General features: G+C 33.5%; 2 protein-coding genes across 8 annotated transcripts in view; one reads left to right on the top strand and one right to left on the bottom strand.

Moving 5' to 3' along the window:
* The window catches only part of CNOT6L (CCR4-NOT transcription complex subunit 6 like), a 114,140-nt gene that overhangs the window by 63,485 nt on the left and 33,138 nt on the right, over nt 1–17,517 (top strand). For all 7 annotated transcript variants that reach the window (XM_061192395.1, XM_061192397.1, XM_061192393.1 and 4 more), the window contains one exon: nt 8,165–8,254. In XM_061192395.1, coding sequence (XP_061048378.1) covers nt 8,165–8,254 — 90 coding nt within the window. The remainder of the gene's footprint in view (nt 1–8,164; nt 8,255–17,517) is intronic.
* On the bottom strand, nt 260–814 carry LOC133092263 (dynein light chain Tctex-type 1). Its single transcript, XM_061191510.1, has one exon. The coding sequence runs from the start codon at nt 787–789 to the stop codon at nt 448–450; it is 342 nt and encodes a 113-aa protein (XP_061047493.1). The 5' UTR covers nt 790–814; the 3' UTR covers nt 260–447.

Raw genomic sequence — 17,517 nt, 5'->3', positions numbered from 1 at the left:
GAGTTGCTTTTTTTCTAATTACTGAGATTTTGAGAGTTTATTATATGTTTTGGATTCAAGTCCTTTTTTTTTTTAAATTGGAATAATGTATTATTCTAACAAAAGTACAAAGTATGGAAACTTAGTGTATTTGAATCATTTCAGAGAGTAGAGAAAGTTTCACACTGGCAGATTTCGGCTTTTAGCACCTTTGAAAAGAAACATTCAAAGTTAAGACAAGTGGCAAGACAGGCTCCTGACTACCTTCGGTGATGATTCCTCTGACTTAGGGTGTGCAGGTCACAGAACAGTGTGGTTATTTGGTTTTTTCCTCTACATTTTGAGAGCGCCACAAAAACACACTTAAAGAGAGTGAGACAGGTGATCACTGAGTAGATGGCTGGTGGTTAGAAGATGGAAGAGAAATGTTGGGACAAAAGGAGAAAGATCACAGGTTGGATGAGGCGGTCAAATGGACAGTCCGAAGGCGCTGACAATGCAGTACATGGTCTTGTTCTCCCATCGCACAGTGCAGCTCCCATCAGTAGAGCTGTCCCAGAAGCAGGAACTTGCCGTGTGCAATCCCGCTCCGTTCTTCTGCATGATTACACAGGTCACAATGTATTTAAATGGTTTCCCCAGCTTGGTGAGTTGGCTTAAGGTCTGCTCCACTACGTTTGTGGTCCACTGATTCACTTTGCTGTGCTGATAGGCGTTGCCACCGATGGCACTTTCTATGGCCTCTTTTACAATGTTGCTCACTTCATCAACAACAAAAGCAGTCTCCTCGGTAGCCTGGTAGTCTTCCATCTTTCCTTCGGCGCCTCGCCTCCGCCTCCCTCTCAAGTCCTTTTTAAAGTATGTTCTGCAGATATTTTCTCCCAATCTGTGGCTTGTATGTTTATTTTCTTTATAGGGGCTTTTAAAGAGCAATTTTCCATTTTGATGCGGTCCCATTTATCACTTGTTTTCATCTATGGATTATGTCTTTGGTGTATTTACCAAATACACCAAAGATGTATTTACCTCACCCAGGTACATCTAAGATGTATTTACCTCACCCAAGTACATGAAGATTTTCTTCTAGAAATTTATAATTAGGTTTTTCATATAGGTCTGGGGTCTGTTTTAAGTTAATTTTTGTAAGTGTGGTGCAAAGTTTGTTCTTTTGCATATGTACATCCAGTCATTCCAGCACTATTTGTTGAAAAGATTATGCTTTCCATGTGGATTTTCTTGTAACTTTGTCAAAATTCATTAGACCCAAATTTATGTGGGTGGGTCTACTGCTAGATATATAATCTGTCCACTGATCTATGCCAATACCAAAATGTTTGATTGCTGCAGCTTTGTGGTAAGCCCTGAGATTATATAGTATGTGTTCTCCAACTCTGTAGTTATTTTCAAAATTGTGTTGACACCTCTAAATGCTTTGCATTTCCGTATAAGTTTTAGAATCAGATTATGATTTTTGCAAAATATCCTGCTAGAATTTTTATTTGAATTGTATTGAATATGTAGATCAGTTTGGAGTTAGAATCAGTATATTAATCTTGAGACTTAATACTGAGTCTTCCAATCTATGAATACAGTGTACCTCTCTATTTACGCAGGTCTTCTTTATTTTTTTGATGTTTTGTAGTTTTCAGCATGCAGATCTTGCAAATATTTTGCTAGATTTATATATTGTTGTTGGATTTGCTACTTATTTGATATTCGATTCTATTGTAAATGATACTACTTTTAAAATTTCCAGTTACTCATTGATATTTTATAGAATTAAAACACAATTCATTTAAAAGTATATTGACCTTATCCCTTACAACATTAGTAAACTTACTACTTCTAGGAACTTTTACAACCTTTTAATCTGTGAATAGAGACCTTTTCATTTCTTCCTTTCCTTATTTTTTGCCTTATCACACTGGCAAGGACAATATTAAATAGAAGTGATGACAGTGCATGTCCTTGCCCTGTTCTTAACTTTAGGGAGAAGGCGTTCAGTCTTTCACCATGAATTATATCAACTGCAAGTTTTTTGGTAGATGCTTTTTCAGGTTAAATAAATTTTCCTTCTATTTCTTCACTTTTGCTGAGGATTTTTGTCATTGATGCAAGTTGAATTTGGTTGGATACTTTCTCTGCAACTGTTGAAATGATCATAACTTTTCTTCTTTACTTTGTTTATATGCTGAATTACATTGGTGGTTTTTCAATAATAATCAGACTTCTATCAAGAGGTAGAACTCACCTTCTATTCCCATTTTAAATACCACTTAGACATAATGTATTTTGTTTTTAATATATTACTGGATTTGATTTGCTAGTATTTTGTTGAGGATTTATACATTTATGATTGTAAGGCATTCTGTAGTTTGTTTGTTTTTGTCTAGCTTGATAAGGATACTACTGACTTCGTAAAATGAGTTGGAAACTGTTACTAACACTTCTATTTTCTTGAAGCATTTCCGTTTGTATTATTTCTTTCTTATACTATTGGTGGTATTTTCCAGTAAAACTATATGGGCCTGAAATTTTCTTTGTTGAAAAGTTTTTAACTACTAATTCAGTTTCTTTCATTGATACAAGACATTGAGGTTATCCCTGTCTTAGTGTAGCTACTTCAGCTCTCTTTTGGTTACTGTTTGCATGTCATACCTTTTTCTGTGCTTTTACTTTCTATCTATTTATGTCTTTGATCTATAGTGTCTCTCTTCTGGATAACATATAATGAATCATGTTTAATTATTCATTCTGCTAATCTCTGCTTTTTAATCAGAGTTTAATCCACTTACATTTAATGTATTTGCTGATAAAGTAGGATTCATGTCAGTCATTTTGCTATTTGTTTTCTCTATGTGTTATGTCCTTTTTGTTCCACTGTTCCTCAATTAATGCCTTCTCTTGTGCTAAATGGATATTTTCCAGTGTACAGTTTAATTCCCTTGTTTCTTTTACTATGTTATTTTGAGTTATTTTCTTAGTGGTTACCCTGAGGATTACAATTAACATCTTAGTTTACAGCAATCTAATTTGGATCAATGGCAATTTAGTTTCAATAATATAAAAGAACTTTGCACCTGTAACTCCATTCACTTCTCTTTTATGCTGTTATCATTACAAATATCATCTTTTTACATTGTGTGCCCATCGACATAGATATAAAATTATTGCTGTATGCAGTTATCTCATATCAGGAAAAAAAATTAAAGACAAAAATTACATTTATACTGTCTTTTATATGTGCTATGTAGAGTACCTTTACTGGTACTCTTGATTTTTCATATGGATTCAAGTTACTGTCCTGTGTCCTTTCATTTAAGTTAGAGGAATCTCTTTAGTATTTCCTGTAGGGTTGGTCTGCTAGTGAGAAACTCTGTTTGTTTATTTGGGAATGTCTTACTATCCCCTTTATTTTTGAAGGATATTTTTGCTGGATATAGAATTCCTGGTTGATAGTTTTTTTGGGGGGGGGGTTTCCCCCTTTCAGTACTTTGAATATGTTATTCTACTGCCTTTTGGCCTCCATGGTTTCTGATGAGAAACCAGCTGTTAATCTTATTTTGAGGCTCTGTATACCATGTGTCACTTCTGTCTTAGAGCTTTCAAGATTCTCTTTCTGTCTTTGACTTTGCACAGTTTTATTATAATTTGTCCAGGAGTAGATCTCACTTACATTTTATTTTACTTGGAGTTTATTGAGCTTCTTCTATTAATGCTTTTCATTAAATTTGGGATCTTTTGACCATTTTTTCTTTACATTTTTTTCCTGTTCTTTTTTCTCCTCCTCTTCTGGGACTCCCATTTTGCATATGTTGGTACACTTGTTGTCTGATAGATCTCTGAGCTCTGTTAATTTTTCTTCATTCTTTTTTCTTTTCTTCAGACTGTGTAACTTCAACTAACCTCTCTTCAGGGTCACAGATCTTTTCTTCTACCTGTTCAATACTGCTCTTGAGCCCTTTTAGTGATTTTGTTTTGTTTTGTTTTATAATTTCTATTTGGTTCCTTTTTATAATTTCTGTTTCTTTTTTGATATTCTCTGTTTGGTGAGATATCATTCTCATACTTCATTTTAATTCTTTAGACATGGTTTTCTTCAGCTCTTTAAGCATATTAAAATAGTGGATTTTCAAAGTGTTTTCTGTTAAGTCCTTGGGTACAATTTTTATTTTTCTTAGGGACAGTTTTTATTGATGGCTCTTCTCCCTTAGTATGGGACATACTCTCTTGTTTCTTTGTATGTTTCATAGGTCTTTTTTGTTAAGAACTGGACATTTAAAATAATACAGCAACTTTGGAATTAGACTCTCTCCCCTTCCCAGGGTTGTCTGTTGCTGCTGCTTGTTTTATTTGTTGTTTGTTGCTTTAGTGACTTTTCAGAACTAATTCTGTAAATTTTGTATGCTTTGTCATGTGTGGCCATTGAAGTCTTTTTATTCAGTTTATGGTCAGCTAATGGTTGGACAGAGATTTCCTTAACTGCCTGTAACCAGTAAGTCTCCCACTCCTGGCCAAGTGGCTCGGTATGTGTTTTGGGGCTCACCTTCATTCCTCAGCCAAGAAGTTTATAACTCTGCCTTGTCCTTCACTTCCTTCATTGCAAAGCCTCAAGGTCAGACAGAGGTGAGAGCTTAGGCTATTTTTAGGTCTTTCCTGAGCATGTGCGTAGGCCTCCATGTCCATATGACCTTCTAGAGTCCCAAGAGTATGTCAGAGCTTTTTGGAGCACATACTGACATCTCATTCCCAAGTTTTTCCTTTTAAGCTTTTTGGTTAGTCTGTTGTTTGCCCCAACTGTTTCCATGACCTCGGACACCTACAAATTTAAAACATTTGCCAGTAATAGTTTCCTCCTTCCCCTCCAGGAAGAAGTCTTCTAACACTATGCAAGAGTAGAGGAACCACCACACAGGTCAGATAATGACTAGTGTTTGGGAATGAGGCTTTGAGAGTGCTCCAGCTCAGTTTTGGTTGCTCCAAAGTGGCTGCCAAGCTGCCCTGGCAATGAGGGACCAGGAGAAGGTTTAAAACTCCACAAATCACTGTCCTTTTTTCTTGAATAAATACCCCCTGGGTTGCCGTAATCATTTAGTTAATTTCCAGAGTTCTGAAATAGTTGAGTCTGCAATTTTTGCTAGCTTTTTTGGTTTTTGATACTGCTTTTGTGGAGGGGCAAAATTTTGGAGTTATTCTCTGCCATTTTTGCTGTTCTCTATCCATTTCTTTTTGAGGTGTGGTAGTTTCTGTCTTAGAAGGAACTTATTCATTTCTTCTAAGTTGTTGAATTTATGCACATAAATATTTTTAAATATTCTCTATCTTTTTAATGTCTCAAGGGCTGTTCCGTCTTTCATTCTTGATGTTTATAGTTTGTGTCTTTTTGTCCTGGTCAAAGAGAGGTTTGTCAATTTTATTGCCTCTTTCAAAGTACCATCTTTTGGGTTCAGTAGGAATCTGTTGTTTTCCTATTTTAGATTTTATAGATTTTGGCTCTTTATTAGTTCCTTCCTTTTGGTTTCTTTGGGGGTGTATTTGCTCTTCTTTTTTTAGATTCTTAATATGGAGGTTAGGTCACTGATTTTAGATGTTTCTTTTCTAATATAAGCATTTGATGCTATAAATTTTCCTCTAAACACTGATTTAGTTGTATCAAAGTACTTGGGGATTTTCCAGATGTCTGTCTATTGTCGATTTCTAGTTTTGTTATGGTCGGATAGTATGCTTTGTGTGATTTCATTTCATTTAAATATGTTATAGTTTGTTTCCTGGCCCAAAGTATGGTCTCTCTTGGTGAATATTCATGTGTACTCGAAAAGAATGTATATCTTCTTGTGTTTGAGTAGAGTATTATATAGATATCAGTTAGTTGTTTGACAGTGTTGTTAGGGTCTTCTTCATCTTTATTGATTTTCTGTCTACCTTTTATATTGGTGACTGGTAGAGGAGTATTAAAGTCTCAAATACCATCTTGCAACTCTTTAGAGATATTATTCTACTGTATTGTTACTGTTACTGTACTGTATTCTGTTGTTGTTAATGAATTTTGTTGGCATTCTCATATTTTTTTCTTTAGAAGTAATTGATCCTTTTTCCCTATCTGGTTTTAAAGTCTTGTATTTGCCATTGGCATTCTCTAGTTTGCAGTACAACGTAAAATGAAAGTTTTCATAAACTTCTTTGTATATATTTTGCTTCTTGTATCAGTTTATTCAATTTTTAAAAAGTTAGCTTTTGAAAGTTTGCAGCCTTTTTCTTTTTGAATATTGCCTCTCTCATTTCTCCTCTCTCTCTAATCTCCTTCTGGCTAGGAGTTAGAATGTGTTTACTGTTTATTCCATCTGTGTGTCAGAATCTAAAATTTCCTCTCATGTCCTTGTTTTTGTCGCTTCTGTTATCCTTGGGTTTTCCCAGAGACTCTTTAACTAGGGTCTGAGGCTTGCAGTTCTTGAGCTCTAACCCTCTGTTACATAGGAGCTCTGTTGATGTGATAAAGTGTGAAGGAGAAGAAGAGTCCTCTAGTCCTATGATTAGGTCTCAGTCTTTTGGTGAGTCTGAGTTGGATATCCTCCCTCCCCACACGCTAGAGGGGGCTGGAGTGGGATAAGAGAAATATTGGGTTGGTTAGGCTTTGGTAAAACCCCACTTGGTTATACTCTGGTACAATGGTTTCCCTTGTGGGCAGAATTGGTTAAGGAGAACATTACTTTCCCTCTCCCCTAACAGAAGCACAAGGGGGTTTTTCTCCAGTCTTTATAGTGAGAACCCAGTAGGACCCCAGGGAGTAAAATGCAGCAAAGTATAGGGCCCTGCTTGTGTTCAGGACAGCAGTTTGCCCTGTGACCTCAGTTGTGGAGGTGGGAGTGACAACTTCCAGTCTCTTTACATGTCGGACCAGAAACCAAAGTACTGTTCTCTCTTTCTAGAGCTCCAATTCAACGTATATTAAGATTTCTTGTTCTAACTCCCATATTTTTATTGTCTCATATTTTACATTTTCTTGATGCTCAGTGATGCATTCTGGGTAATTTCTTTGAATATGGTTTTCCTGTTCACTTATTTTATTTTCAGCTGTATGTCATCTACTGCCTAGCTCACTCATGGTTTTTTCCCCTAGTACTTTACTGAGTTATAATTACATACAGTAAAATACCCAAATACTTAAGTATGCTGCTTGACTAATTTTGACAAAAGTAACTGCCTAACTTAAGATGTAGAACATTTCCATCAACCCAGGAAGTTTCTTTTTCCCACTTTCAAGTCAGTTGGAAGCTGCTAACCAGATTTTCACCATAGTTGTACTATTTTACACTTTCACCAGCAACTTCTGAGAGTTCCAGGTACTTCACATTCTTTCTAACCACTTCGTTGGTCATTGCGTTTTAATTTTAGCTATTCTGATTGGTGTGTGTTATATTGAAGATTTTGTTTTAATAGTTAGAAACTTCATTTCTGAAAGTTCTACAATTTTTGTTTTTTCAAATCTGTTTGCTAGACTATTTTTGCATGCTTGTCTTAGTAAATACCGCCTTTATTTCTTAAAAGAATATATAGACTGTTAACAGTAGTTTGTTTTTTGAAATTTGATATATCTGTACTCTCAGTATTCAGATAACCCCTGATCACTGTCATAAAAAACATTCTTATTTCCCTCTACATTTCATTAACTCATCTTGGTAATGATAGGTTTTCTTTTCACTTGAAATACCTTCCTTTTCTCCATGTGTAGTATAAATATTCTAACTAGGAAGACCCTCCTTTTTTATGATATCACTCGTTCTTTCTCATACAAGGCTGTTTTTCTTTCAGTTAGAGTATTCAAAGATAAATGTAGAACCTATGGGTTACTTAAGGGTGCCAAGTTTTGATATTACTTCAGAACTGACCAAGATTAATATGTGTATGTGTGTGTGTGTATGTATGTATGTATATATGTGATTTTGACATACCCAAATTATAGGTATACAATATAAACTGAAATCTGGAAAGAAAGAATTCTTTTGAAGTTTTTCTTTATGACTTTATCAACAAAGAGTATTTAATTCCTATGATTTCTTTAAATTTATGTAACAGATTAAGTACAGTAAAATTCACTTTAGAAAATTAGTATTTTGTTTTATAGTGTACATTTGTTTTGTCTTCCAATTGTAACTCTTACAGATTTTATTTTTCTCTTCGTCTTTAGGCAATCCTTTATCACAGGATATTCTCAATTTATACCAGGACCCAGATGGAACCCGAAAGCTACTGAACTTCATGCTTGACAATCTTGCAGGTAAATATTAATGACAAAGCAGTAAACTCTACAGATATTACCGTTAGCTAATAGATCACATGTTGCTTAAGAGCTTCTGACCATTTTTTTTTTAGTTGTTGTTATTATTATTTTTAAAAATTTTTATTGGAGGCATCTGACCATTTTTTTATAACTGCTTATATAGGATTGAAGTTTCTGGCGTTAGTATATTCCATGGTAGTGGGACATTCTTCTTTTCACATACTGAGTGCTTTATGTTAGGATCATTAGTTACATTATCTTGTTGAATCTTTTTAGGAACATAGGAGGTAGGAATTTTTACTGGCATTATACAGATGCAAATTCTGAGATTCAGAGAATAAAGTATTACCTAAGTACACAGCTGATTAATGCCAGAGCTGTGAACTCAAGATTGTCTTGCTCTTAATGACAAAGATACATAGTTATCAGTTGTTTGAATTTGATGCAGAATGTTTGGAACCCACACATTGTGCACATTTTTCATGAATGAAATGACTTGTTTGATTCACTACACATCTGTGGAAATTTTGAAAGCAAGATTTTAATTAAGAACACCAGATTTATCTGATCAAAATAGTGATATTCTAAATGAAAAATTTTTAATGTAAGAAAGCTATTAAGTATTTGACTTAAAACTTTTTTGTTTGTTTAAACACTCAAAATACATTTAAAAGAATGGAGGTGCTACTAAATTCAGATATTTTTCTTGGAATAATGCCTTTTTAAAACACAGAATCTTGAAACAGAGCTAGAGAAATCTAGATCCCAGCATAGAGGCCATCATCACAATATTTTGGCTGTACTCTTTTTAATTGTATCATAGAAGACACCCACCTACATACAAAATTTAAAAAAAAATCATAAGATTTACAATAAGGTGAAGTCAAATTAATGTTATTTAAAAGTGTTTTGGTTGATTGATGAGAGAGAGATAACAAACTTATTAGAGTCCTTTTAGTAAGAAATTAAGAATATGTGGCTGTTAAGTTGTATACAAAGCATGTGTATGTTATTTCCTTGTTGTTTAAAAATTAAGTATCTCTTGTCTCTATGGATATAGCCTCATGTGTATGTTATTTCCTTCTTGTTTAAAAATTAAGTATCTCTTGTCTCTATGGATATAGCCTGTTGACCCAGCCATATGACGTGTGGTGTGTGTGTGTAATTTTTAAGGAGTTTTTCACGTGTTTTAGATATAAGCTGTTTGTTGATACATATGTTGCAAATACCTTTTCTGGTGCTCTTGTTGCTTTTTCACTCTCTTAATTTGTCTCTTGATGAATAGAAAAAATTTAACATACTCTGCTTTATTGATCTTTCTACTGTGGTACTGCTTTTGTGTTCTCTTTAAGAATTTTTCTCTACCTCAAGCTCATGAATGTATTCTCCTATGTTAGTATCTAAAAACTCCATTTTTTACTTGCAACACTTAGAGCTATAGTCTTCCCAAAATTGATGTTTGTGTAACACAGGAGTCAGTTTTTCCATGTGTGTATTAAATTAACCCTTAGACATTTATTGAAAAGACTGTCCTTTCATTACTGTTTTTTTGTGCCATCTTTGTCATGAATCATCAATGTTTGTATGGTATTTCTAAATTCTCTATTTTTTGTTCTCTTCCACTAGTCTTTATGGCAGTATAACGTTGTTGTTAATTATGGCAGTTTTATAAAATGTTTTGAGATACAGTAGAGTCTGTCTTCCCTCTTGATTTGATTATAAAGTCTTGGCTAGTTTTGGCCCCATGCTTCTTTTGCCTTGTATTTTCATTAAAATTGCTAGAAACAGCTTTTCAAATTTCTCCCCTCCCCCAAGTGTAGGGATTTTGATTGGGGATACAGTTGACTCTTGAACAACACAGGTTTCAACTGCATGAGTCCACTTATATGCACATTTTTTTTTCAATGAACAGTACTATAGGATCCACGTTTGGTTGAATCTGTGGTGTGGAACCGTGGATATGAAGGGCTGACTGTAAGGTTATATGCAAATTTTTGACTGTACAGGAGTCAGGGCCCCTAACCCCCATATTGTTCAAGGGTCAACTGTAGATTGCTTTGGAAAGAATTGACATGTTTACAACACTGGGTTTTCTAATCTAACAGTGTAGAATATTCTTTTATTTATTGTGCCTTCTCTAATTTATCTCATTATTTAGTTTTAGGTTTCTGTGTATTGGTCTTGTGCATTTTTTATTACATTTATTCTAGGTATTGACTTTTTTGATGCTTTTATAGTCTTTTTGAAAATAAATAGTATCTTAATGGATATTGCTGATTTGTGGAGTGCAGTTGAGTTTTGCATACTTCTTGGTATTCCCACCTTGCTGAACACTTGCTAAATATGTATTCAACCACTTTGCTCAATTGTTTTTAATCCTAATGCATTTTAATGTCAATTTATGCAATCATATCATCTGTAAATTCTACTTTTAATATTATTTTTCTAATTCTTATATCTTTTATTCTTTTTCTTTATTGCACTTGCTAAGACCACCAGTAAACTGCTAACTAAAAGTGGTGATAATGGGAATCATTGTCTAATTTCATAATTTATTAGCTTTTAATAATTTATGATTAAGTATGATGTTCACTGTAGTTTTTATATTGATAGTTTAATCAGATTAAGGATTTTCTTCTATTCCTAGTTTGCTAAGAGAGTCTTATTTTTTAATATGAATAAATGTTGAGTTTTATCAAATGCTTTTTTTCTATTAAGATGAGTATAAAATTTTTGTCCTTTATTCTGTTAATTTGGTAATTGCATTGATGGTTTTTCGTATTACCACCTTTGTATTCCTGGAATAAGCCCAAGTAACTTGTAATATATTATTATTCTTTTTATATATCCCTGTTTCTGTTTGCTGCTATTTTACTTAGGATTTTTTGCATGTGTGTTTGAGTGAGACTGGCCAGTAATTTTTCTTGTCAAGTTTTGATATAAAGGTTATGTTGGCCTCATTAAAGTTTTGGGGGATTATTTCCTCATTTTCTGTTATTTAGAAGAGTTTATTTAAGATTGGTATTCTTTCTTTCTTAAATATTTGGTAGAATGCATCTGAGCCTGGGGTTCCTTTGTACGCAGTTTCAATTACTGATTTAATTTCTTTAATAACTATAATACTCGTCTGATTTTCCATTTCTCTTTTTATCAGTTTCTGAAAGTTTTTTTTGGTAATTTGAATATTTTATCTAATTTTTCAAATTTATTGGCATACAGTTGTTCAGAATATCTTTTTATGAGGTTTTAATGTCCATTTAATGTATTGTAATGTCTCTTTTCCATTCCAGATACTAGTTGTTTGTGTTGCCTCTATTTATTTCATGAATAGTCTTGTCCAGGGATTTATCAATATTTTCTTTGAAGAAAAGAACCAATTTTTAGCTTTTTTGGTCATCTCTATCATACTTTTTTTTCCACTGTCAGTAATTTCTTATCTTTGTTTTTTCCTTTTGCTTTCTTTGGGTTTCATTTGCTGTTTTCTTTCTAACTTCTTATAACACCTAAATCTTTCACTTTTAGACTTTTTTTTCTCTGATGTATTCATTAATAAATCTCCCTCTAAACATGACTTTTAGCTGTATCCTGCAAGTTTTACTTTGTATAATTTTAATTATCATTCAGTTCAGCATATTTTCTCCAAGCTCTCATTTCTTCTTTGACTGATGAGTCATTTAGAAGTATGTTTTTTTATTTTTAGGGGAGTTTTTCTAGTTTTCTTTGTCACTGATTCCTAGCTTAATTCCACTGTGGTCAAAGAACATACTCTGATTTAAATTCTAAAAATATGTTATATATTAGCCAGCTCATGCTTAATTACTTTTTATAAATGTTAAATATGTACTTAAAAAGAATGTGCATTCTATAGTTGTTTGGTACAACATCCTATGTATATTAAAGTTTGCTAATTTGAATGTGTTATATATACTTAATGATTACTTTGTTTTTATTGATTACTAATAGAGCTATGTTAAAATCTCCCACTTTGATTATAGAGTTGTTTATTTCTTCTTGTAGTTCTTACAACTTTTCATTACATATATTGAGGATATATTTTCATGTGTTTCATCTTTCTGGTTATTTGAAACTTTTATCATTATGCTGTTCTTATTACTTTCATATTAATATAGCTACATGAAAAAAATACAGCTGCATGAGTTCTATTTTGGTTAGAATTTGCACTGTATATCTTTTTCTGTTTTTTCTCTGTTAAACCTTTCTGTATCCCTATATCTTAGTAGTTTCTTCGGTCTTCTTACTTTGGGTTTATTTTGTTCTTTTTCTTGTTTGAAGTAACAATTTAGATTGTCGATTTGAAATCTTTCCTCATTTTCAATGTAAGGATGTAGCACTATACACTATAATTTCCCTCTCAGAACTACTTTAGCTGCATTCCATACATTTTGATATGTTGTATTTTCATTTTCATTCTGTCCAGTGTATTTTAAAAAAAATTTCCTCTGAGTCTTCCTCTTTGACTCATGGATTATTTAGAAATATGTTACTTAATTTCCTGTTGTCTGTTACTAACTTTTTGTTTGATTCCAGTTTGGGACCAGTTGGGAAACATTCTGTATTATTTCAATTCTTTTAAATTTCTTGAGGTTTGTTTTATTGTCTGTCTTGGTGAATGTTCCATGAGTGCTTGAAAAAAGTATATATTTTGTGGCTTGTTGGGTGGAGTATTCTACAAATGCAAATTAGATCATGCCGGTTGCTGGTGGTATTTAATTCCTCTATATTTTTTGTAACTTTCTATCTAGTAGTCTTACCAGATGTTATAGTGCTGAAATTCCCAACCATAGTTGTGGATTTGTCTGTTTCTCCTTTCAGCTTTGTCAGTCTTTGCTTCATGTATTTTGAAGTGGTGTTGTTTGATGTATACATATTTAGGATTGCTACATCTTCTTGAAGAATTGATCTTTTTATCATTGTGTAATAACCTCCCTTGTTCCTAGTATCTTTTTTGCTCTTAAGTCTACTTTATCTGATGTGAACATAACCACTCTGCTTCTTTTTGGTTTGTTTAATGTTTACATACTCTTAGATTCAGCTTCACTATGTGTATGTGAAGTGAATTTCTTGTATTAGTGTACAGTTGACTTATATGTCATGATTTTTATCTACTCTGCCAAGATTCCACTCATTTAATTTGTGTATTTATTAGACCATGTACATTTAAAATAATTATTGATATGTAGAACTTGAATCAGCCATTTTGATACTTGTATTCTGTTTGTTTCCTTTGTTTCTCCTTCATTTATCTTTTCTTGGTTTCTTGTGGGTTACTTAATAAACATTTTTTTAAGATTCCATCTTGTTTTATTTATGCTGTTTTAGAGTATATTGTCTTGTATAGTTTTCTTAGTCGTTACTTTAGATATCACAATATACATACGTAGCACAGTCTATTGATAATGCTGTCTTATCACTTTAAGTGAATTATTGTTGCCCTACTTCCATTTGTGTCCCTTCACCCTCCCCACTTTTAAAATATTATTGTCCCTAGTATTTCCTCTACCTGTACTAAGTACCACACAGGCGTTACAATTTTTGCTTCAGCCGTCAGATACGATTTAAGAAGCTTATGCGGAGAAGGTTAATCTGTTATATTTATCCTTAATATTAGTCATTCTCTGTTCCTTCCATTTTGATGTTCCATTTCTTCTGTTATGTTCTTTCTGTTTAGAGAGCTTCCTCTAGTCATTCTTTAAGGGCTGGTCTGCTAGCAACAAAGTCTTGTAGTTTTCCTTTGATAACATCTTTATTTTTCCTTGATTTAGGAAGGAAAGTTCTGCTGGACACAGAATTTGAGGTTGACAGTTTTATTCTTTTAGCACTTTATCACTTCCTCTGGCACCATGGTTTTAGAAAAGAGACTTATTGTTCCCCTTTAGGTAATGTGTCATTTCTCTGAGGTTTTTGGGATTTTTGTCTTTAATTTTTAGCAGTTTCATTATGATGTGATTTGGTGTGGGTTACTTTGGGTTTATTCTGTTTGAAGTTTGCACATCTTCTTAAACTTGTAGATTTATGTTGTTTATTAAATTTGAGAATTTTTACTCATTATCTCTTAGAATACTTTTAAGTCTACATTCTCTTTCTGAACTCTGATGATATGAATCTTCGATCTTCTGTTATAGTCCCACAGGTTCCTCAAGCTCTGTTCATTTTTTCTTTTCAGTTTTCTTTTTATTGTTCCTATTGAGTAAATTCTCTTGATTTGTTCTCAAATCCAATCATTTTATCTTTGGTTATCGTTATTATTGTGCCCTTCCGCTTCTTTGCTTGGGTTTTCTATTTTTTCAGTTTTCAAGAGAATTTGTAATTACTTTTTGTAGCAGCTCTATGATGGCTGCTCTAAAATTTCTGTCGGATAATTTCAACATCTGGATCATCTCTGTGTTGTTGTCTGTTGGTAGTCTTTTCTCACTTAAGTTGTGATTTTCCTGGTCTTTGGTATGACCAGTGATTTTCAGTTGTGCCCTGGATATTTTGAATATTCTATTAGGAGATTCATGACCTTTTAAAAACCTCAGTAGCAGGCAGCCAATTTAGGTTTAGCCTGTAGGTTCTGTTGTTCCTCCCAGGCTCAGCTGGCACCCTCTCTGTGGGGAGACCAGGCCCAGTGCTGCCAGCCACTGGGAGGTGTGGGAAATCAGAACTTTCCTTGCATGCCTCGCCACCCTGGGTCTATTCCTGGTGGCTTCAGGGCTGTCTCGCACTTAGTGTGGCATGTGTGGGAGATAAAAATGGGAGAATTGTTTTATCACATTATAGGTATGATGCTGAAAGACGTATTAAGATGTCAACTGCTGTTTCTTCTCTTCATAATGAGAATAGACTTATCTTCAATTTTGATCCAAATCCTGGTGCTATGTCTAGGACCATATAGATTTATCTATTAAACAGTCTTTATGTGATTTGATAGTTGGCCCATATAACTCTGTATTCCTCTCCTTTGTCGTATCATTGGCTATGCAATTTTATCTTTGAAAAAAGTCAATTTTAAGTATGTGCCACACATGAATATATTATTCTCCTTGTAAGAAATACTTAAATTCCGGTTAAGACTAGATTTTCCTTTGACCACTACCTTTAATTCCACTCCCCTCCGTGTAAGTAAACACACTTGTAAGTTGGGTGTGTATCCTTGTAGACATGTCTATAGACATTACATATAAAAATTATACCAGTAGAAATTTTATGGTATTACTTTGCATGTGTGTTTTAAACTTTTTTCTAATAAAATCTATCCTATTGTTATAATGTATCTTATTATTTAATTAAAATGTATCTTATATATTTTTCTACTTTTTTTCTCACTCAACAGTATTTCTTATATACCTTTCCACTTTAGCACACATGTATCTTTTTTCTTTTAAACTGTAGCATAGACTTCTGTGAAATGGATAATAACCATTTACCATTGCTTTTGCTATTATAAACAGTGGCATAATGAATATATATTTGAATGCTGCTTTAAGCAGATAGGGCTGATCCCAAGAAATAGAATTGCTGGGTCACAGGGACATGAATGTTTTAAATTTTAAAAGATGATGCCAGTTTGTCCTCCCAGGTAGCTGTACCAGTTTGTATTCCCACCAGTTGTACATGCAAGTATCTGTTTCTTATCACCTTCACCAACCCTGGATATTAGTAAACTTAAAAATTTTTTTTGTCCATCTGGATAAAGACATGCTATCTCATTTTTTAATGTTTCCCGGTTACTGGTGAGATAGAGTATCTTTTCCTATGTTTTTGTTCTTTGGTTGTTGTTGGGGAATATTATACATTTTACTTACACTGATATATTGTGCTGTATCAGTTAAGATATGGGAAGCGTCAGAATGTTGACATCACCTTACTTGTCTTATTTTGATATTTTTTGTGCTTTCTGAATTTTTAACTATTTGCTAATAAGGATTCCAGCAGCTAAAAAGTTCCTTGTTTACTCTTCATTATATTTATATAATGAGCTTTCCATTTTTTGAGATAGTTGCCAAGATTCTGGCATGGCACTCCTAGCAGGCATGAGTATTTTCCAGGATTCAATGTGTTGAACCAGCTGGATGGTTTGTTTGTCATCTTATGATGACCTTCATATGGACTGTGCAAAATAACGTTCATTTCACTTTGTGAAAAGCATGGCTGCTAAAACAGGCATCCTTTAGGTAGACTTCAGAACATCAAAATGATTCGTAAAGTGAAACTTTTTTAAAGGTCTTGGATACTGTTGTCAAAATTTCTGTGGCTGGATGATGATGGAGTGTTTTTGTTTTAAAGGAATACACTTCTTATCCACTAATTCCCTGGGTAAATCTGCAACCTCTAATCAAATTGTTCTGTAACTGCAAATGTGTTTAAAAGGGAGAAGAAAAAGAGGAAGTTAAATCTTAACTTAGTAATTTTCTTTTCATCTTATAGTTTGGTAACATTTAGTTCCATAGTATTGACAGTCATATCTGAGCAATTAATGTTTAACCAGTGCCTTCTTTTTTTCTGTATAATGTAGCCCTAATCTCTTGCTTTGCATTGACATTATGAAAGAGAGAAAGAGTTAAAATTAGGAAATGAAAGCCCTGTTAGAAAATTCAGTAATTTTTATTATGCATGCATATTTGTTTTTTTCTATTTTAAAAATATTTGAATATTTTGTTCATCAGTGTGTTGAAACTTCACATAGCTTTGATTTTCCAGCTGGGAACAAGGCTGGGTCAACACAATTTACATGTGTAGTTAAGACATAACATCTTACTTAAGTTTTTTTTTTTTTCTTTTAACATCTTTATTGGCGTATAATTGCTGTACAATGTTGTGTTAGTTTCTGCTGTATAACAAAGTAAATCAGCTATATGTGTACATATATCCCCATGTCCCCTCCCTTTTGCGTCTCCCTCCCACTCTCCCTATCCCACCCCTCTAGGTGGTCACAAAGCACCCAGCTGATCTCCCTGTGCGATGCTGCTGCTTCCCACTAGCTATCTGCTTTACATTTGGTAGTGTATATATGTCAGTGGTACTCTCTCATATTTCGTCCCAGCTTACCCTTTCCCCTCCCCGTGTCCTCAAGTGCATTCTCTGTGTCTGCGTCTTTATTCCTGTCCTGCCTTTAGACACTATAAAACTCTTAGAGGAAAACATAGACAGAACACTCTGTGACATAAATCACAGCAAGATCCTTTTTGACCCACCTCTTAGAGAAATGGAAATAAAAATAAAAATAAACAAATGGGACCTAATGAAACTTAAAAGCTTTT

This window comes from Eubalaena glacialis, chromosome 5, assembly GCF_028564815.1.
Source record: "Eubalaena glacialis isolate mEubGla1 chromosome 5, mEubGla1.1.hap2.+ XY, whole genome shotgun sequence".
NCBI lineage: Eukaryota > Metazoa > Chordata > Mammalia > Artiodactyla > Balaenidae > Eubalaena > Eubalaena glacialis.
Note: the sequence above shows the minus strand (reverse complement) of the source record. Positions and strands in the feature narration are given on the sequence as shown.

Coding starts and splice junctions, on each gene's coding strand:
- LOC133092263 (XM_061191510.1), bottom strand. CDS start 789: ATGGAAGACTACCAGGCTACCGAGGAGACTGCTTTTGTTGTTGATGAA.